We start from the raw sequence: 14,520 nt of genomic DNA, 5'->3' as shown, positions 1-14,520 counted from the left end.
CCATTTATGCCTGTGCATATCTCATTTTCATACATAATTGCATGTAAATTATGCATAAGAATTATGCATCTAATTACACATATTTTTTAAAATCAACTCTATCTATGTTAAATCGCATGACTTCTTTTTCACACCAGGCATTTGTGATCCAGCTCTCTTATGCAATTTCTGGCTGAAAAAGAATATCATAACCAGAAGTTTGAAAAAGCCTCAAGAAATAGCTTCCTTTTTATTCCTTAAATGTATTAGTATTCTTCATTAGCCTTGTTATGCCATCAGAATAATCACATCCAATAAATGGCTTCTGCACTTACAAAAAATTTCACTTTGTGATTTAATTATTTTCAAAAGCAATTGACTGTTGTAAATAGTCACTCGTATTTTATTTAAAGACTAATATTACTTCCGTTTTCTTCACTATACAAGGGAAATTAATGTCAGTATGTTTATTCTGAGTAAGGGAATCTAGCACAAGAGACTGATCTATAATCTGGGGGCCCTTTGTGCTCCAATAAAAATATCGATGATATCAACAAACCGTATTAATTTTTCATTTCAGGAACTGAGCCCTCTATCCTATTTTCTAATGACAAGTATCTTGTTGAAACTGCAACAAAACCAAAACTCAATAAACCTCACAGTCTGGACGTAATAAAACCTTAAACTGTCAGGGTTAGCAGACTGTAATACCTGACTCTCATTTAGCAATTCACAGAGATCTTCTAATGTCTATCATGGAAGTCATCTGACAAAGTTACACAGATCTCAGTTCTAAAATTGTAGTATACCTAAATTAAAATATTACAGGAGTATTGGTAATGAACTATCTGTTCATGATACCTGAGATTTTCAATTATAATACTAACTGCAACCTTTGTAAAGAATTTCTGACATTTCCACTATTACGTGGAAGGCATGAAATTCAACAATAGATACCCTTTTTGCTCCTCAAAAATCCCACGTACCTTCAGCCAGGATAAGCTCATGAAAATGACACAATCCCCCTCTCTCTTTTTTCTGACCCAAGAAGTAGTGCATGCAAAAATCAGTAATTAGGCACAAATATTCAGAGTCTGGAATCCACACTGTTACAAAAGCCAAGTAAGAGGGAACATGCATGTGTTGCCAGAGCAGCCTTCATGGAGGTGTAAGGAAAGGAAAGAAAAAGCCAAATCAGGGTCCTCAGAATTCCTCTGAACACAGAGAGTGAGGAGACCATGGTTCTTCTTCATCTCTGGAAGCACCAGCTGAGGAAGGATAAAAAAGCTGTGCCAAGTCAGTCTCTACACACAGTACTTTGCACTGTGAATTTGAACTTCCACTTCTGGATAACTCTTCTCTGGACAACTGTGAACATATTTTAGAAGGCAGCAGTCTCTTTTGCCTTGCTAAAAGTTCAAGCTCTTACAATGATTTAGAGTGCAGAAATTTATGCTTTTAGCTTTCTCTCTTTAAATTACATCTCTAAGAAAATACACATAGACCACTATGTTAAGATAAAATTACTAAGGTTGCATGTCAAAATGTTAAGGTTACTTGTGAAAGCTTATTTTTACCAGACGACAGTCCAAGTGGACAACATGCCAGTCAGTGCACAGGTTAAATTCACAGCAGGGCAGAATTAAGTTTGCAAGGTCAGTCATAACCCTGAAATTTCCCTAGAGACAACTTCAAATAAACAACTTCACACTATACTCAAGTAAGTTGAAACAAACATACATACACTTTAATAATTTAATTTAGAAATCTACTACAAAGAAAATGTTCATGCAAAACCACCAATATATTTGTCTGAAATATTTACTCATATGTAAAATAAACCTTGCCACTTTTAATTCAAAAAAAGCATAATTTACCTCTGTGGATATCACTGAATGACATTACAAGGATACACACTCAAGAGTAATCATGGTACTTGTGCCACCATACAAAAGAAAGTTTTCTCTCCCAGGCTTAGGAGTCTCCATCTGGGAAGAAAAAGTTTTTACCTGATCCCACAGAAATATATAATGGGAAGTTACAGGTGACAACACACATGCTCTGAGTGAAATTCCAGCCTTCCACAGCCAAGATAAACAGTGATCATACTGCAAGGCTTTGAAAGTAGGGGTGTACAAACAGGCCAAAAGATTTTGCTATATCTACAAGGAGCAAAATTTCTATGTAGTTATCATTATCCCAGATCAGAAGTGTTCTGTCTGAAATTATTTCAGACCTACTTAGATTTCCATGCACTTTAGGATGTGGTGACATGAGATCTGTGTTAGATAGAGATAAATGCGCTTAGTCTTTGTCTTGAATATAATCTAAAGTTAAAAAACAACAACAAAAAAAAACCAAACCAGGAGAATGCATAACAATTTTTTTCTTTTTTTCTTTTTTTTTTCCTTTTTTTTTGTGAAAGAAGACCTGTACTTGGAAGAAAACACAGTTAGAGTGTCTGAGCCTACACAAGGAGTTTCCCATGCAGCCACACCTTCCCAATCTAAGTGAAAAATACAACAGCTGGCTGTATGAAAGATTTTTCACTGCCAGCAGGGCACAGACCCATGTCTGTGGGTTGTGTATCAGTCATCTGATGTGATGTTAAGGTCTTAGTGGGAACCCATTTCTGAGTGACATCCCATACAGGATTTAATTCAGGTTTTCTGCCAAGGAAGAAATTTACCATAAAACATTTTGCAGTTTTCAATGGAAGTCAAGATGTAACTTGCAAGGAAAAGCTTATGAGCTTGTAGGTAATGGGCAGTGGCTTTGTAGTCTTTTTTTTTTTTCTTTTTATAAAGTACCTCACATAATACGGATATACAGTAAGAGAAAGGAAAAAGAGGAATCTGTTCATGGCCTGAGATAACTGTATTTTACAGGATGCAGTAGACGTGGATGCTAATGTAAAAAGTAACAGCACAACCCACAAAACTCAAAAAAATCCCTTTACCTTGCAGCGCATTAGCTCAAAAAAATAATTCTGTCACTAGGGGTCAGTATTAAAACACATTACATCCGCACAATACTGCCAGCAGCATTCTATTGTTGATCGCCTCCTTCAGAAAAACAAACTTAGGTCATAAAGAACTATTAAACCATAAAAAGGACACAACCTATAGTGGATTATCACCTATTTATGCTATTAAATGTAGCTCTTGTTCTAGAAATTTGTGTTCCTGTTGTGTTCATAAATTAACACATATATTCATGCAAATGTATTATCTTATGTAATATTGACACTTCAATAGTTATGTGACTTAGGTTCCATCTACAGTCTTGAAAGAGAAAAGCTACTACTAAGTTTTCTATTTTCTAATAGGGAAGATTACTACCTAGTGATATTACTACCTAATGGTAGTAATCACTACTTCCTAATAATAACTATATTTGGAATGTAAGATAAAATGGATGTTCTTCAAATTTATTCCTTGGCAGCCATACTCATAAATAATAAAAAGATCTGTTGTGTACTGAAAATCTCAGCTGAAAAAGGTGAGACGATCTCACTACAGGTGAAACAGATTGAGGATGTATTTTGAGTCATTAGATCAGAGCATGAATTTCAGTTTGGAATAACAGATATAATAGATATAATATCCAAAGTCAAGGGAACGACCCACTTTCTCCTCACTGGGCACTGTTCATAACCAACAAGTTCCCAACCTCTCCTCCTATCCCAAACTACTCTCAAATCTTGACAATCTTGATACATTTCAGAAAACATACATTCAGATGCTGCACTAATGCCTGGAACTGCCTATATGGATAAAACCTTTGGGAATTTAAATAGGTTCTCTGATTCCTGTGAAGGATTTAAGAATTAGAAAGCTAAATAACATAAAGCTTGATGACTTTGTAAATTTTGGGATGATACTTTGCTGCCTTGAATCCAGATACAATACAGAAATTTGTCACATGACAGTCACTATAAACCCCAGGAGAAATATTCTGTCATAAGTCTGTCACGTACCACAACTTCCTGCAGCCCTTGGTACAGATAAAGAAAAAACATCCTTTTCCTTCTTCCCCCAGCCCAAATTCTAACGGAATGCTATAAATTTTGCACTTAAAATAAACAATTTAGGGTAAATATTATTGAGGCTGCTAATTAGTTTTCATGTCCAGTACAAAGTTCTAAATTCCAGAGCATATGTTTTTCTTTAGTGGCAAATCCATTAGGTGCTCAGAATTCAGACACTGCCAGATTTATGAAGGCAGCTATTAGAAATGGCATTTGTGCTACGACAATACTGAAGAAAAGAGCTGGTCAAATTAATATCTGACTAACTGGTATACTTGAGACCTTATTTCTATGTGCTACTTCCAATATTGTATTTATGTTTAACATGATTATCTTATCCTAAATACATGAAAGGCAAAAATAATTGACTATACTTTCAATGAGAAAAAATAGGCAGAGGCTGAGGTAAGCCGTTTGTTCCAGGATTAGATGTGTGGCACAGAATCACTTATTTTCCTGCCCAACAGATGACGCTGCTGTTTCTTTGTTCACGTGTAATTGTTCCATTTGTGCACCACATCCATTACTGAAGTGACTGCACCCACACTGCCCGATGCCTGGACACAGCAAAACCAGAAAGCTTCAGAGATTCTTTAAATGGCATTCTTCTGTCCAAATAACTGTATACAGTTTTCAATAAAGCAACTTACTGCTCTGGATTTAAAAGATGCAATGGAGAAGATGGATGCAAATACCCAGCTGAACATAATTCTCTTTTTTTCCAGAAGCAGATCACAGAAACAAATTCTGACATATATATCAAGGATGACCTCAGAGCAATGCACACTTAACATATAACGTAACATGTTAGAATAAGCACATGGCATTTTAAACTGCAATGCACTTTGCAATTTTATTTTTACTTAGCCTAATTATTAATCAGTTTAAAAGGATTTATCATCAATATTGAGCAGCATTAAAACTCCGTCCTTATGGTAAAATTCTTATAAAAGCATATTCTGGGGGTGTCAGTCTGCAAACTAATGAGGCATTTGACCACTGTATTTTTTTTCTATGTGCTACTGAAGTATGACACAACATCAGCTCTGCAGCAAAAATTTAAATGCTTAAATATTTTAGAAGTTATTTATATTAATTGCTATGTGTTCTGGTAGAGATCCTATTGAAAATCCATTTTTTCCAGTAAACCTGAAAACTCAAACCACTTGTAGGGGACTCATGTCCTCTTCTGCTCTAGATTTTTGGTTAAACTACTATGGGAAGCACAGTAATTCATTAATTTATTTGGTTTTGCCAAATCATGGTTGCTTGAGGACTTGTGTGAAATGACAAGCTGGTCTCTGTCCCGTTCATCATGAACAGGTGCTCTAATTGCCAAACCTCCACCATATTTGACACCTTTATTAGCTGTCTCAGCTGAGAAACAAACCATTGATTTGGTAGGGGTACAGAACTAGCTTTTCATTGCTGTGGGGAAGCACCTAAAGGTCAAGGTTAATTTATATTAGTGGGGGGTAGTACTGCCCATTGCCTATGCTGTTCTTGTGCTATTAATCAATGGAAGACTTTATGGGCTACCTATGGCGGGAGTTTTAATTACACACAATTTGTCTTACATCTTATTTTTTTCCATATTATATGGCAGCACTTTTTGATATTCCTAACAAGAGCAACAAATCTCCAGCAAAAATAGCAACATCTTGTACTCACACTTTAGAGCCTCAAATATACACTGTACCAAATAAAAGGGCAAGGTACACATCCTTCAATCAATGTAACATAGAAAAATGCTCATTAATTGAAATACAGCAGAATGCATGCATATGAATTCAATAAGGTTAATAAATATTTGACTGGCCAGTAAAAAGTGAAAGCACTTATGGCAAATAGTCTTCCCCATCACTGGACCCATTTTGTTCTTGCCCATAAGGTCCACCTGCTGCTACTACCTTTATGATTTTATATTCTTGGAGGGTTTATAACAAGAATCTAATACATAACTGATAAAAGGGCACTAGTCTCACCAGTTTCATTTAAGAAGAGAATGTTGTCAACATAATCAGACAGCAAAGTCACATTATTATAAAAGTGTATCAGCATCTTCATTATTTATACACTTATTTTCACTGGGTCTACAGGACATACAAATGAAACATTCTAGAATGAAATATGATTATGGTAACTCAGTCCGGAATGAATTTTCTCCAAATTATTTTTTTTTTCCTATTATGTGAATGTAAAATAAATATGGGCCTGATAGTCAGTCAGTGAGCTGGAACTGTACCAATTTGTATCAGCTAAGGGTTCAACACTATATATTAATTTTTAGATCCTAGTCACACTCAGACCCTTCTATGACTTATTAATGGTTTTGATTTAGAAATGAAGCTTTGAAGTAATTATATAGTCACATGGAATTCATCCAATATACATATTTAATGTAAATTATTGCTTCCTGATTTTCACAGAAGACCTCTGATTAGATTATCTGGTGCTTCCATATTGTACTTGAAGCTGGATTGTGAGGAGACAGAAGTATATGTAAGCCACCTTTACAATTTCCTGACTCTGCCCAGCAAGAAACAAATACGGACTTCATTATAATGCAGAGGAACAGAGACAGCTATTTCCCTGCCTGAGGTCTCAGAGAATTGTTCCAGCAGTTGAGCTAAACAATGTCCTGACTATCTCCTTAGCAAAAGAAATGGAATGAGTTGGCATAAGCTTCTATACCAACTCAAAACTCTCCAGAGATCCCCTTTTCACAATGTGAAACCTCAAAGGGCTGCACTACGAAAACCAGCTGTAGTGGAGCTGAAAGTTTGACCTCTGGACTGCAGCACTGTGCTTGTTTTATGTGTGTGTGACTCCCACTGACACCAACTGAAGAGTCCAGCACATGAGGAGAGCAGAATATCAGACAAAAAAAAATGTACTATGTGAATCTGAGAACAGTATTATTCTCTTGTGTCAAATTATGGCTCCATCTGGTAACATTAAGTGAATACTAGTGACTATTAGAGCTGAATCAATAAACTGAAACAAACAGTTTATTTTGTGAGTTATTTTACTTTTTCATGTCAAAGGATGCCTGTGAATTGATTACAACTTCTTTAAGTATGTATATTCCAGGAAACTTTCAAGGATTTTTTTTTTTTGGTTTGTAAGTTTTGTGTGATTGCTCATACACATCACACTGCTCTGTTGCTTTTCCCTAACAGGACTTTTAATAGAGTTGGCATAAAAAAACGCTGCAGCTGACATTAGAATTTAGTTGATACAATTGTTTTCAAACATATAGTGAGCTAACCATTGTTACCTTTGTTAGTAATTTTGGATACTGAAGTTACACTTCTTTTCTTTCAGAGAATGCACTATAAGCATTCCCTACTACTTGGGAAACAATAAAACAAAAGGAAGAGCAAAACAATGCCAACATTCAGAAGATCTATCTCCCTCAAAGAATGGATTTAGGTCAGTCAAAAAGGTTGTATGAACCATCAAGTTTTAAAACATTTTGATGATTTTGGATTTAAAAAAATAAACCAACATCAAATGCTTTAGATTAAAAGGCATATTTTGCTCATATGTTCTCTTCAAAACAGATTTATATCTCTGCTTTCATTACATCTGCTTCATACCTTTCCTTGATGAAGCAAACATTAGTAGAGACAGCACAACTCTTGTAACACTGAGGAGAACCAAGCTATTCTAGGTGACTCGTAAGTACCAAAAAGTGCCTTATAGTCAAATTCACACAGACCTGCCTTGTAGGATAAGGACAAGATGAGGCATTCTTTAAAAACAAAAATATTACCACTTCAGATTAGTGTTTTAAATAATAATTTAATTATTGCAGACTCACCTTGCATTTCTAGGACTGGCTGTTGTCAAATTACTTAATGCTGTCACTGCAGCTTCTTTTACCTCTTCATTATTACTGCTTAGCAACTGTACTAGCTGGGGAATCCCTTTGAAAGAAATAATTGCATATATGAGCCTTTAAATAAACCATGGCAGTCTGCAAAATTATAATATTGTCCTTATAAACAGAAAAAACACAAATTCACATTTCATCCTTTCCCACCTTACTTACCCTGGAGTCCAAGGACACTTTTACTGTCTATATTCCCACACATGGCAGAAATAGCTTGGGAAGCAGCAACTTTAACTTCATCATTGTTAGTTTCCAAAAGGTTTAGGAGAAATTTCTCAACCTCTTCCCAATGTAAGATTTTTCGGATTTCAGCTTTAAATGAGAAACAACAATAGCATTAATCTGCATTTGTTTTCCAAATCAGTGAAAGGACATGAATTTGATTTCATTTAGTTGTTGGAAATATTTTGGTAACAGAGGAACCAGCCATCAAGAAATGTGCACAAAGGACCTGAGCCAAATCCATTACAGAACATCCTGAGTCGGAAGGGACCAACAAGGATCATCCAAGTCCAACTCCTGGATTAGGCTTCATTGAGCTCTGAATTAAGGCCAAATAATGACTATTAAGCACAGTATAAACATACATAGGCTGACAGAATGCAAAGTTTGTTCTCTGCAAGACTTTAAAACTGCAGAATGCATAAAGGCTTGATGGAAACAGCTTTTCCAATGCAATACATCATGCTTACTCAGGATCGTGCTGAACTTCAGTTTACGCTAATGAAGTTCAAATGCATAACATTTAAGAAGATACCAGTAAATGTACAATTAACTTGGTGAAATACCACTCAATGTATTAAAATAGCCCAAAAAAGGCAAGGAGCATTACAAAGAAAGTTTTAAATTCTGCACAGCTTGTAGTTCTTCATTAATGTCCACTTTGCAGAGAATTTGAATTTTGTAGTTTAGCCTGCTGACACAGAGTTCACTGCTGACCTCCACTGCACTGAGCGGCAGCAGCTGAGGAAGGACAGAGATGCTCCTTCCTCTACACAAGTAACAACACACAGCACCTATGAAGTATCTACAGACAGCTGTATGTAGATACTAACAAACTGATAAACTCCCTCATCCCAAAACTGATGAGATCAGCAACGTAGGTGCTTCTTAGAAACACTCCTGAAAGAAACTTTTTCATGAAGAAAGGCACAGGACAGCATAGAAGCTCCACAATGATGAGAGTCAATAAGCATTTAACCATATGCATAATTTAAACCAGACTAATTACATGTTGGAAGTTATATCTACAGAGTAGAATTTTTGAATGTATTAAAGAATTTCAGGAATTGTGAAGTCAGTGGAACTTCAAAATATTTAGAAATTTTACCAGTGCTTTGCTACTGTTCTGAGGGATCACTCCCTGGTTTGGATTGTTGTCCTCCAAATAAAAAAGTTTTAAAAGGAAAAAAATATATAGTAAGTATTCTTTTAGATAAATCTGTATCTGGAGTGAATAAAAGTAAACAAATACAAGTCCACAAAGTCACTGAGAAGCAAGTTTGATCAAAAATGTAACTGCAGAGCAGAAATGACTCAAAGCACGTAGATGAGAGAGGTGCAGTCACTTTCCCCTCTTCAGCTCAGCTTTAAACTTTTTTAGAATCCTCAGATACACAAATGAAATCACAAAACAAAGATGCAACAAATAAAACAGAGAGGATTTTAAGTGTCAGAAGAACTTTGGCCATAAACTTTATATGTATCAGCCACCTCCCAGAGAAGGCCTTAATTGGGATAAGAGACTTTTTTGACAGGTTATCAAGTATGTTGCTGGCCTGTTCCTCACCAGAGTAGTCCACAATCTCAAACAGTGATCTCTAAAGGTTCTTTATGTCTCAATAATTTTGTTTTTTGTACAGCAAGTTACTTATGTATTTACAGATTTTCTTTAAAATTATTCTTGATTTTAAAGGCAGCTATGATGATGGGTAAGCATTTATTTTAAAGAAAATTTATGCCTATATGAAATAATAATATAATTCATTTGAATGAGTGAAAATAATAATTTAAAATATTTTAAACAGAAAAAGAATTTTATAATAATGTGGAAAAACAGATCTTGAATTTGAACTTATGATAAAGAGTATTCATTTATATTTAGGTAGCTACATCAATGAAAATTATTAATATTTCGATATCCAGGTGAGAATTCTATTAAAGGAATGAACATTTTCTGCCGATCCTCTCTCTGTGTGCATGAGTTGTTTCCTTTGTGTCCTTTACTACAGACTAGAAAGAATGCACAATTGAAAAGCATCGTTTATACTGAATTACTTCATATGTCAGTGCCAACACCATTTTTACAGTGATTAATTTCTTGACCCCTAAGTAATTTGAATGCATTGATTCAACATGAAGGAGAATCAAGCACACACAACTAAAAGAGTTTGGAGTATCAACTGTTCTGTCCAGTTTTTCATGCATTGACCCCATGGTAGGACAACCTTTATTTTTCAATATATTTTCCTATTTCCCCTTCTTACCCCAAAATCATGATCTGAGTTGTGTCGATTACTATTCAGGTCACTGTCACCACCTTATGGAATTATTTATACCAATTTCAAATGAAAAAAAATTAACGTTATATAGTGTCATGACTTCTCACTGATCTTGAGCTGAGCTAACGCAGATAAACAAGGATCCGTATTGTGAAATGCAAATGTGAATCAGGCTACAGAGCATGTTCAGTGTGCTCCCCTTTGAGCATGAGATGCATTGAGATACACAGAAAGAACCAGGAGAGCTTCAAACCAGAAGTTTGGCACAGGGAGCATCATTATCACTTTCTCCATACACACACCACAGCATTTTGTTGTTGCTGGCATGTCTGGCATTGTCAGGGGAAAATCAGGCCCTCCTTAATCAAAAGTCCAGATAATCCACTCACAGACATTCAATAATTTATAGCATTAGATTATATTTAGCGTTCTGAAATGACTGCATTAATTGGTGGGCAAGGCAGGAATCACAGTATAATTCACCACTATAATTCTGAGCATACAAAACAAAATCATCAATAAATTAATATATTCAATTCAAAATTATGTTACAGAACAAAAAAAATTTCAGGGGCAAAGGCATAATGATTATGTACAGAAATATGATCCATTTTAATGTACTTAAACAGAGCAGCATCCTAAAGATGCTATTTAAAGTTGAATATCAAGTTTATACCATGTAATTTATTCTGATACTGAGAATAAATCTTAAGGGATAAATATATCTTATAACAACAACACCAAGTTACAGGAGTCCCTTTCCAAAGGGTTGAAAGGGACATAAAACAAAACTGCTTGCTATGATCACATCTATCAGGAAAAAAACCAATCCAAAACTAAATTCCATCTGTCAACAATAATAATTTCAAAACCAGATACTGCTGTATACTCAGCTGCCAGGATTAAAAAACCAGCTAGATACATGTTCTGTCATAGCAGAAGTAGGTTTTTCATTCCAATGAAAAGCAGTATTTTTTTTCCCAAGTATACAGGAAATGTTGGTAAATTGCAACCATGATTATCAAACCTGAAGAATGTGGGTATGGCTATTGCAAATTTAATGAAAAAGTCACCACAGAACTAAGACCTGTGTTGTATTATACTGGATTCACATCAAGGCAAGTACTAGTATAGTATACATTAGTGTTGCATTTTGGATAGGCTGTTTAGTATGCTTACAACCAGAATCCAATCAAACAAACAAAACCTGAATATATTTCTGTTTTCTTTTTGCACTTGGGCTACTTCTTAAAATGGCCTTTTCTTTCCACTCCAAGGCTGACTTTAGACCAGAAGCTCTTTGTATCTGAAAAATTCAGTGCTTTTGGGGGCCACATTGAGCAGCAAGTTTACTGGACTGTGTTTTCCACTGCACCAGGACAAGAAGTTTCCTTTTGTCTAACTGGGTGTCACCAAAATTCTACAGCTTGAAAACAAGTATTTTAAATATTCTTTTGATGTATTTTCCCAGCTTGCTGCATCCATACTAACTGTCATAGGTTGAAGAAGAGAGCAAACCTTTATAATGAAACCTCATTGACTCCATTTGTAAAGAAGCATGACAAGAAGATGCATCTTCACTGACGGTAACATCCCATGATATAAGATCATAGGCAGTACTGTAATATATTATGTGTGGTTCTTGCAACCGTGCTTTAAAAATGTGCTCAGACATGTTTCTACTAACAGCTGCTAAAATATTAGGCCACAAAAACTGAAAAAAAAAGTGTGAAAGAGGAAAAGAAGGCTATGCTTATTTGAAAATAAATATGATAAAGGAGTAAGATGCAGTAGAAAGCAGTAGGAGCAAATATAAATCTGCTTAGCATACAACTTACAAGCCTGTCACAGGACTATAAAAATGATACTGACAGTCCTAAGTAGCATAATAAAATAACAACACAGGAAAATACACAAAGAAAATACTGACATAAGACAGTCCCTTCCTATCTTTGATACCTGAACATTGATGAAAACAATTTTCAGTGACTTGCCAAGCTTCCAACAGATAATGACAAAAGCACAGAAAAACCCATGGAATACTAGGACACTCTTTCTGTGTATCATCTTCAATCCAAATAATTACAAATATTCAGGATATCAAACTAAGCAAGGTGAGAAAAGAATTGGAAAGATAGCACGGAGAGAGATGAAAGGAGGTCTGAAATATGGCAGCAAGGAGAGATTATTTTATCCATGTATTAAATTAAATGACATATTTTTAAAATACACATAAATTAAAGCCATGATTCAACCACAAGGTGCCAGAAATATGAATATTTAAATTCTACTGTCATAAAAATCCCTTGACAGAAGTAAAATCTTCTCTAGTCAGAAGTACGGTATTAGTTACATTGCATTTTGTTACACAACACTACTTCGCACATGTTGCAACTCAGTAGCCAACATACAGAAGGAATTTCAAATGTAGTTTGATTAAAAGAGCATCCTTGTGGGCATAAATGATGAGCATGTTCTGCCTAATTCGGAATTCCTTGGTGAATTAAAGAAAAGTATATAAAAAAGAACTATAGGATGAATAATTATGAAAAGATTACAATGAAACTATTTAACTCCCCTGGGAATATTAATCTGCAAGCCATTTGAAAGGTTTCCTTTCATGCCTCTGTTAAAGGAATTTGTATTTGAAATTGCCTGACATTTAGACGAGCAGTTGAATGCAAAAGGAAGTCAGCTTGCCATGAAGCCTTAACAGATAGAAGCGAGAAACAGTGCCAGCAAAGGTGGCTTAAGATGGCAGTCAGCTGGCATCACCAAACAAAAGACAAGGATCATATTTTCAGAACTCTATTTTCCTTTGAGGACAGCATTTTACAAGAATATACTACATTTAAAAATAAATTGAGGCAAAACCTTAACATTTTCATATATATATATATATATATATATATATAATCTCCTAGCATCCAATTGCTGCTCTGATCGGCAAGACTCATCACGGTAATTAATTCTTTCCAATGTTTACCTCAGCACAAGTACTACCCTCAACCAGAGAAGATGGCTTCATTCTGGATAAAAATTTACTTCATAAACAATTTCATGTCCATGGATTATTGAAAAGTCACATACCATCAAAAGCTGCCTTGGTAATTGCCTTTGCTGCATTCTTCTGAATACCAGGAACAGTAGAGATTTCTAAAAATGAAAGTAGTTTTTTAATGCCTCCTGTCAGCTGAATCAGTTGCAGAGTATGCACATCTTCGAGGCAATTTCCCAACACAGCAAGAGCTTCGATATGTAGATCACTGAGTTCCTAATTAAAAAAAAAAAACAAAACCAAACAACCTTGAAATCAGGATTAAAATATCTTTGGCATTTAAGTTTGTGGGATAATGGTTGTAACTTTCTTTTGGACAGTTTATTCGTACTGCAAAGTACATACTTACAAATTCATATTTTCATGTAATTTATTTGATGATGCCTTAGGATGCAACACAAAGTATCAAAAATAGTAAAATCCCCCGAAGTTTCTCATTTACATCAAAGTGGGTTAGACAGGTACTCAGAATGGGCCTGTGATCTTAAAGCTTCAAAAACATCACTAATTTCTCTATGCACTATATTTCCCATTGTGACACCTGAACTCAAGAAGTACAAAACTGAGTCTCATAATAACATAAACAATGGTAGAAAATTGTGTTGAAAGCCACTATATAAGGTAAATTCAACTAAAAAATTGAATAATAAACACTTTGGGAAATGTCTTTGCTTCTTTTCTTAGTAAGGTAGATATTCTAGCTTACCCTATTTCTATCATAGTTCACTCCAAGTAAGTAACTCTTTCTTCTTATGTCACTCTTCCATAAAATAAGTAATATTTCTCATTAGTCATACAAACATCAGCACCAAGAACAAAAAAACTTTCAAGGCAAGTAAACCGTACATTGTTTTCCAGTATATTCAGAAGGAAATCTAATCCCTTATTTTCTCCCAGTATTATCCTGGTTTCTCTGTCTTTGCTAATTACTTCTAAGGTTTGAAGGGCTAACAACTGAATGACCGGGTATTCAGATTCCAGTAGTCCCAGCAAGGGGGGAATTACATTCAGTTCACGAACTGCAGCACGGTTTTGAAAATCCTGCAGCAAAATA

General features: G+C 35.1%; 1 protein-coding gene across 8 annotated transcripts in view; it reads right to left on the bottom strand.

Moving 5' to 3' along the window:
* Positions 1 to 14,520, bottom strand: part of ARMC3 (armadillo repeat containing 3) — a 65,012-nt gene that overhangs the window by 24,868 nt on the left and 25,624 nt on the right. For 7 of the 8 annotated variants that reach the window (XM_042044065.1, XM_042044064.1, XM_042044066.1 and 4 more), the window contains 4 exons: positions 14,313 to 14,507; positions 13,499 to 13,682; positions 8,067 to 8,219; positions 7,836 to 7,941 (listed from right to left, as the gene is read on the bottom strand). In XM_042044065.1, coding sequence (XP_041899999.1) covers positions 7,836 to 7,941; positions 8,067 to 8,219; positions 13,499 to 13,682; positions 14,313 to 14,507 — 638 coding nt within the window. The remainder of the gene's footprint in view (positions 1 to 7,835; positions 7,942 to 8,066; positions 8,220 to 13,498; positions 13,683 to 14,312; positions 14,508 to 14,520) is intronic. The other variant, XM_042044068.1, reaches the window with a different exon arrangement.

This window comes from Corvus kubaryi, unplaced genomic scaffold (genome assembly GCF_017639235.1).
Source record: "Corvus kubaryi isolate FWS band 111438036 unplaced genomic scaffold, C.kubaryi_AGA036_p1.0 37398, whole genome shotgun sequence".
NCBI classification, from domain to species: domain Eukaryota; kingdom Metazoa; phylum Chordata; class Aves; order Passeriformes; family Corvidae; genus Corvus; species Corvus kubaryi.
This window is presented reverse-complemented; position numbering and strand designations above follow the sequence as displayed.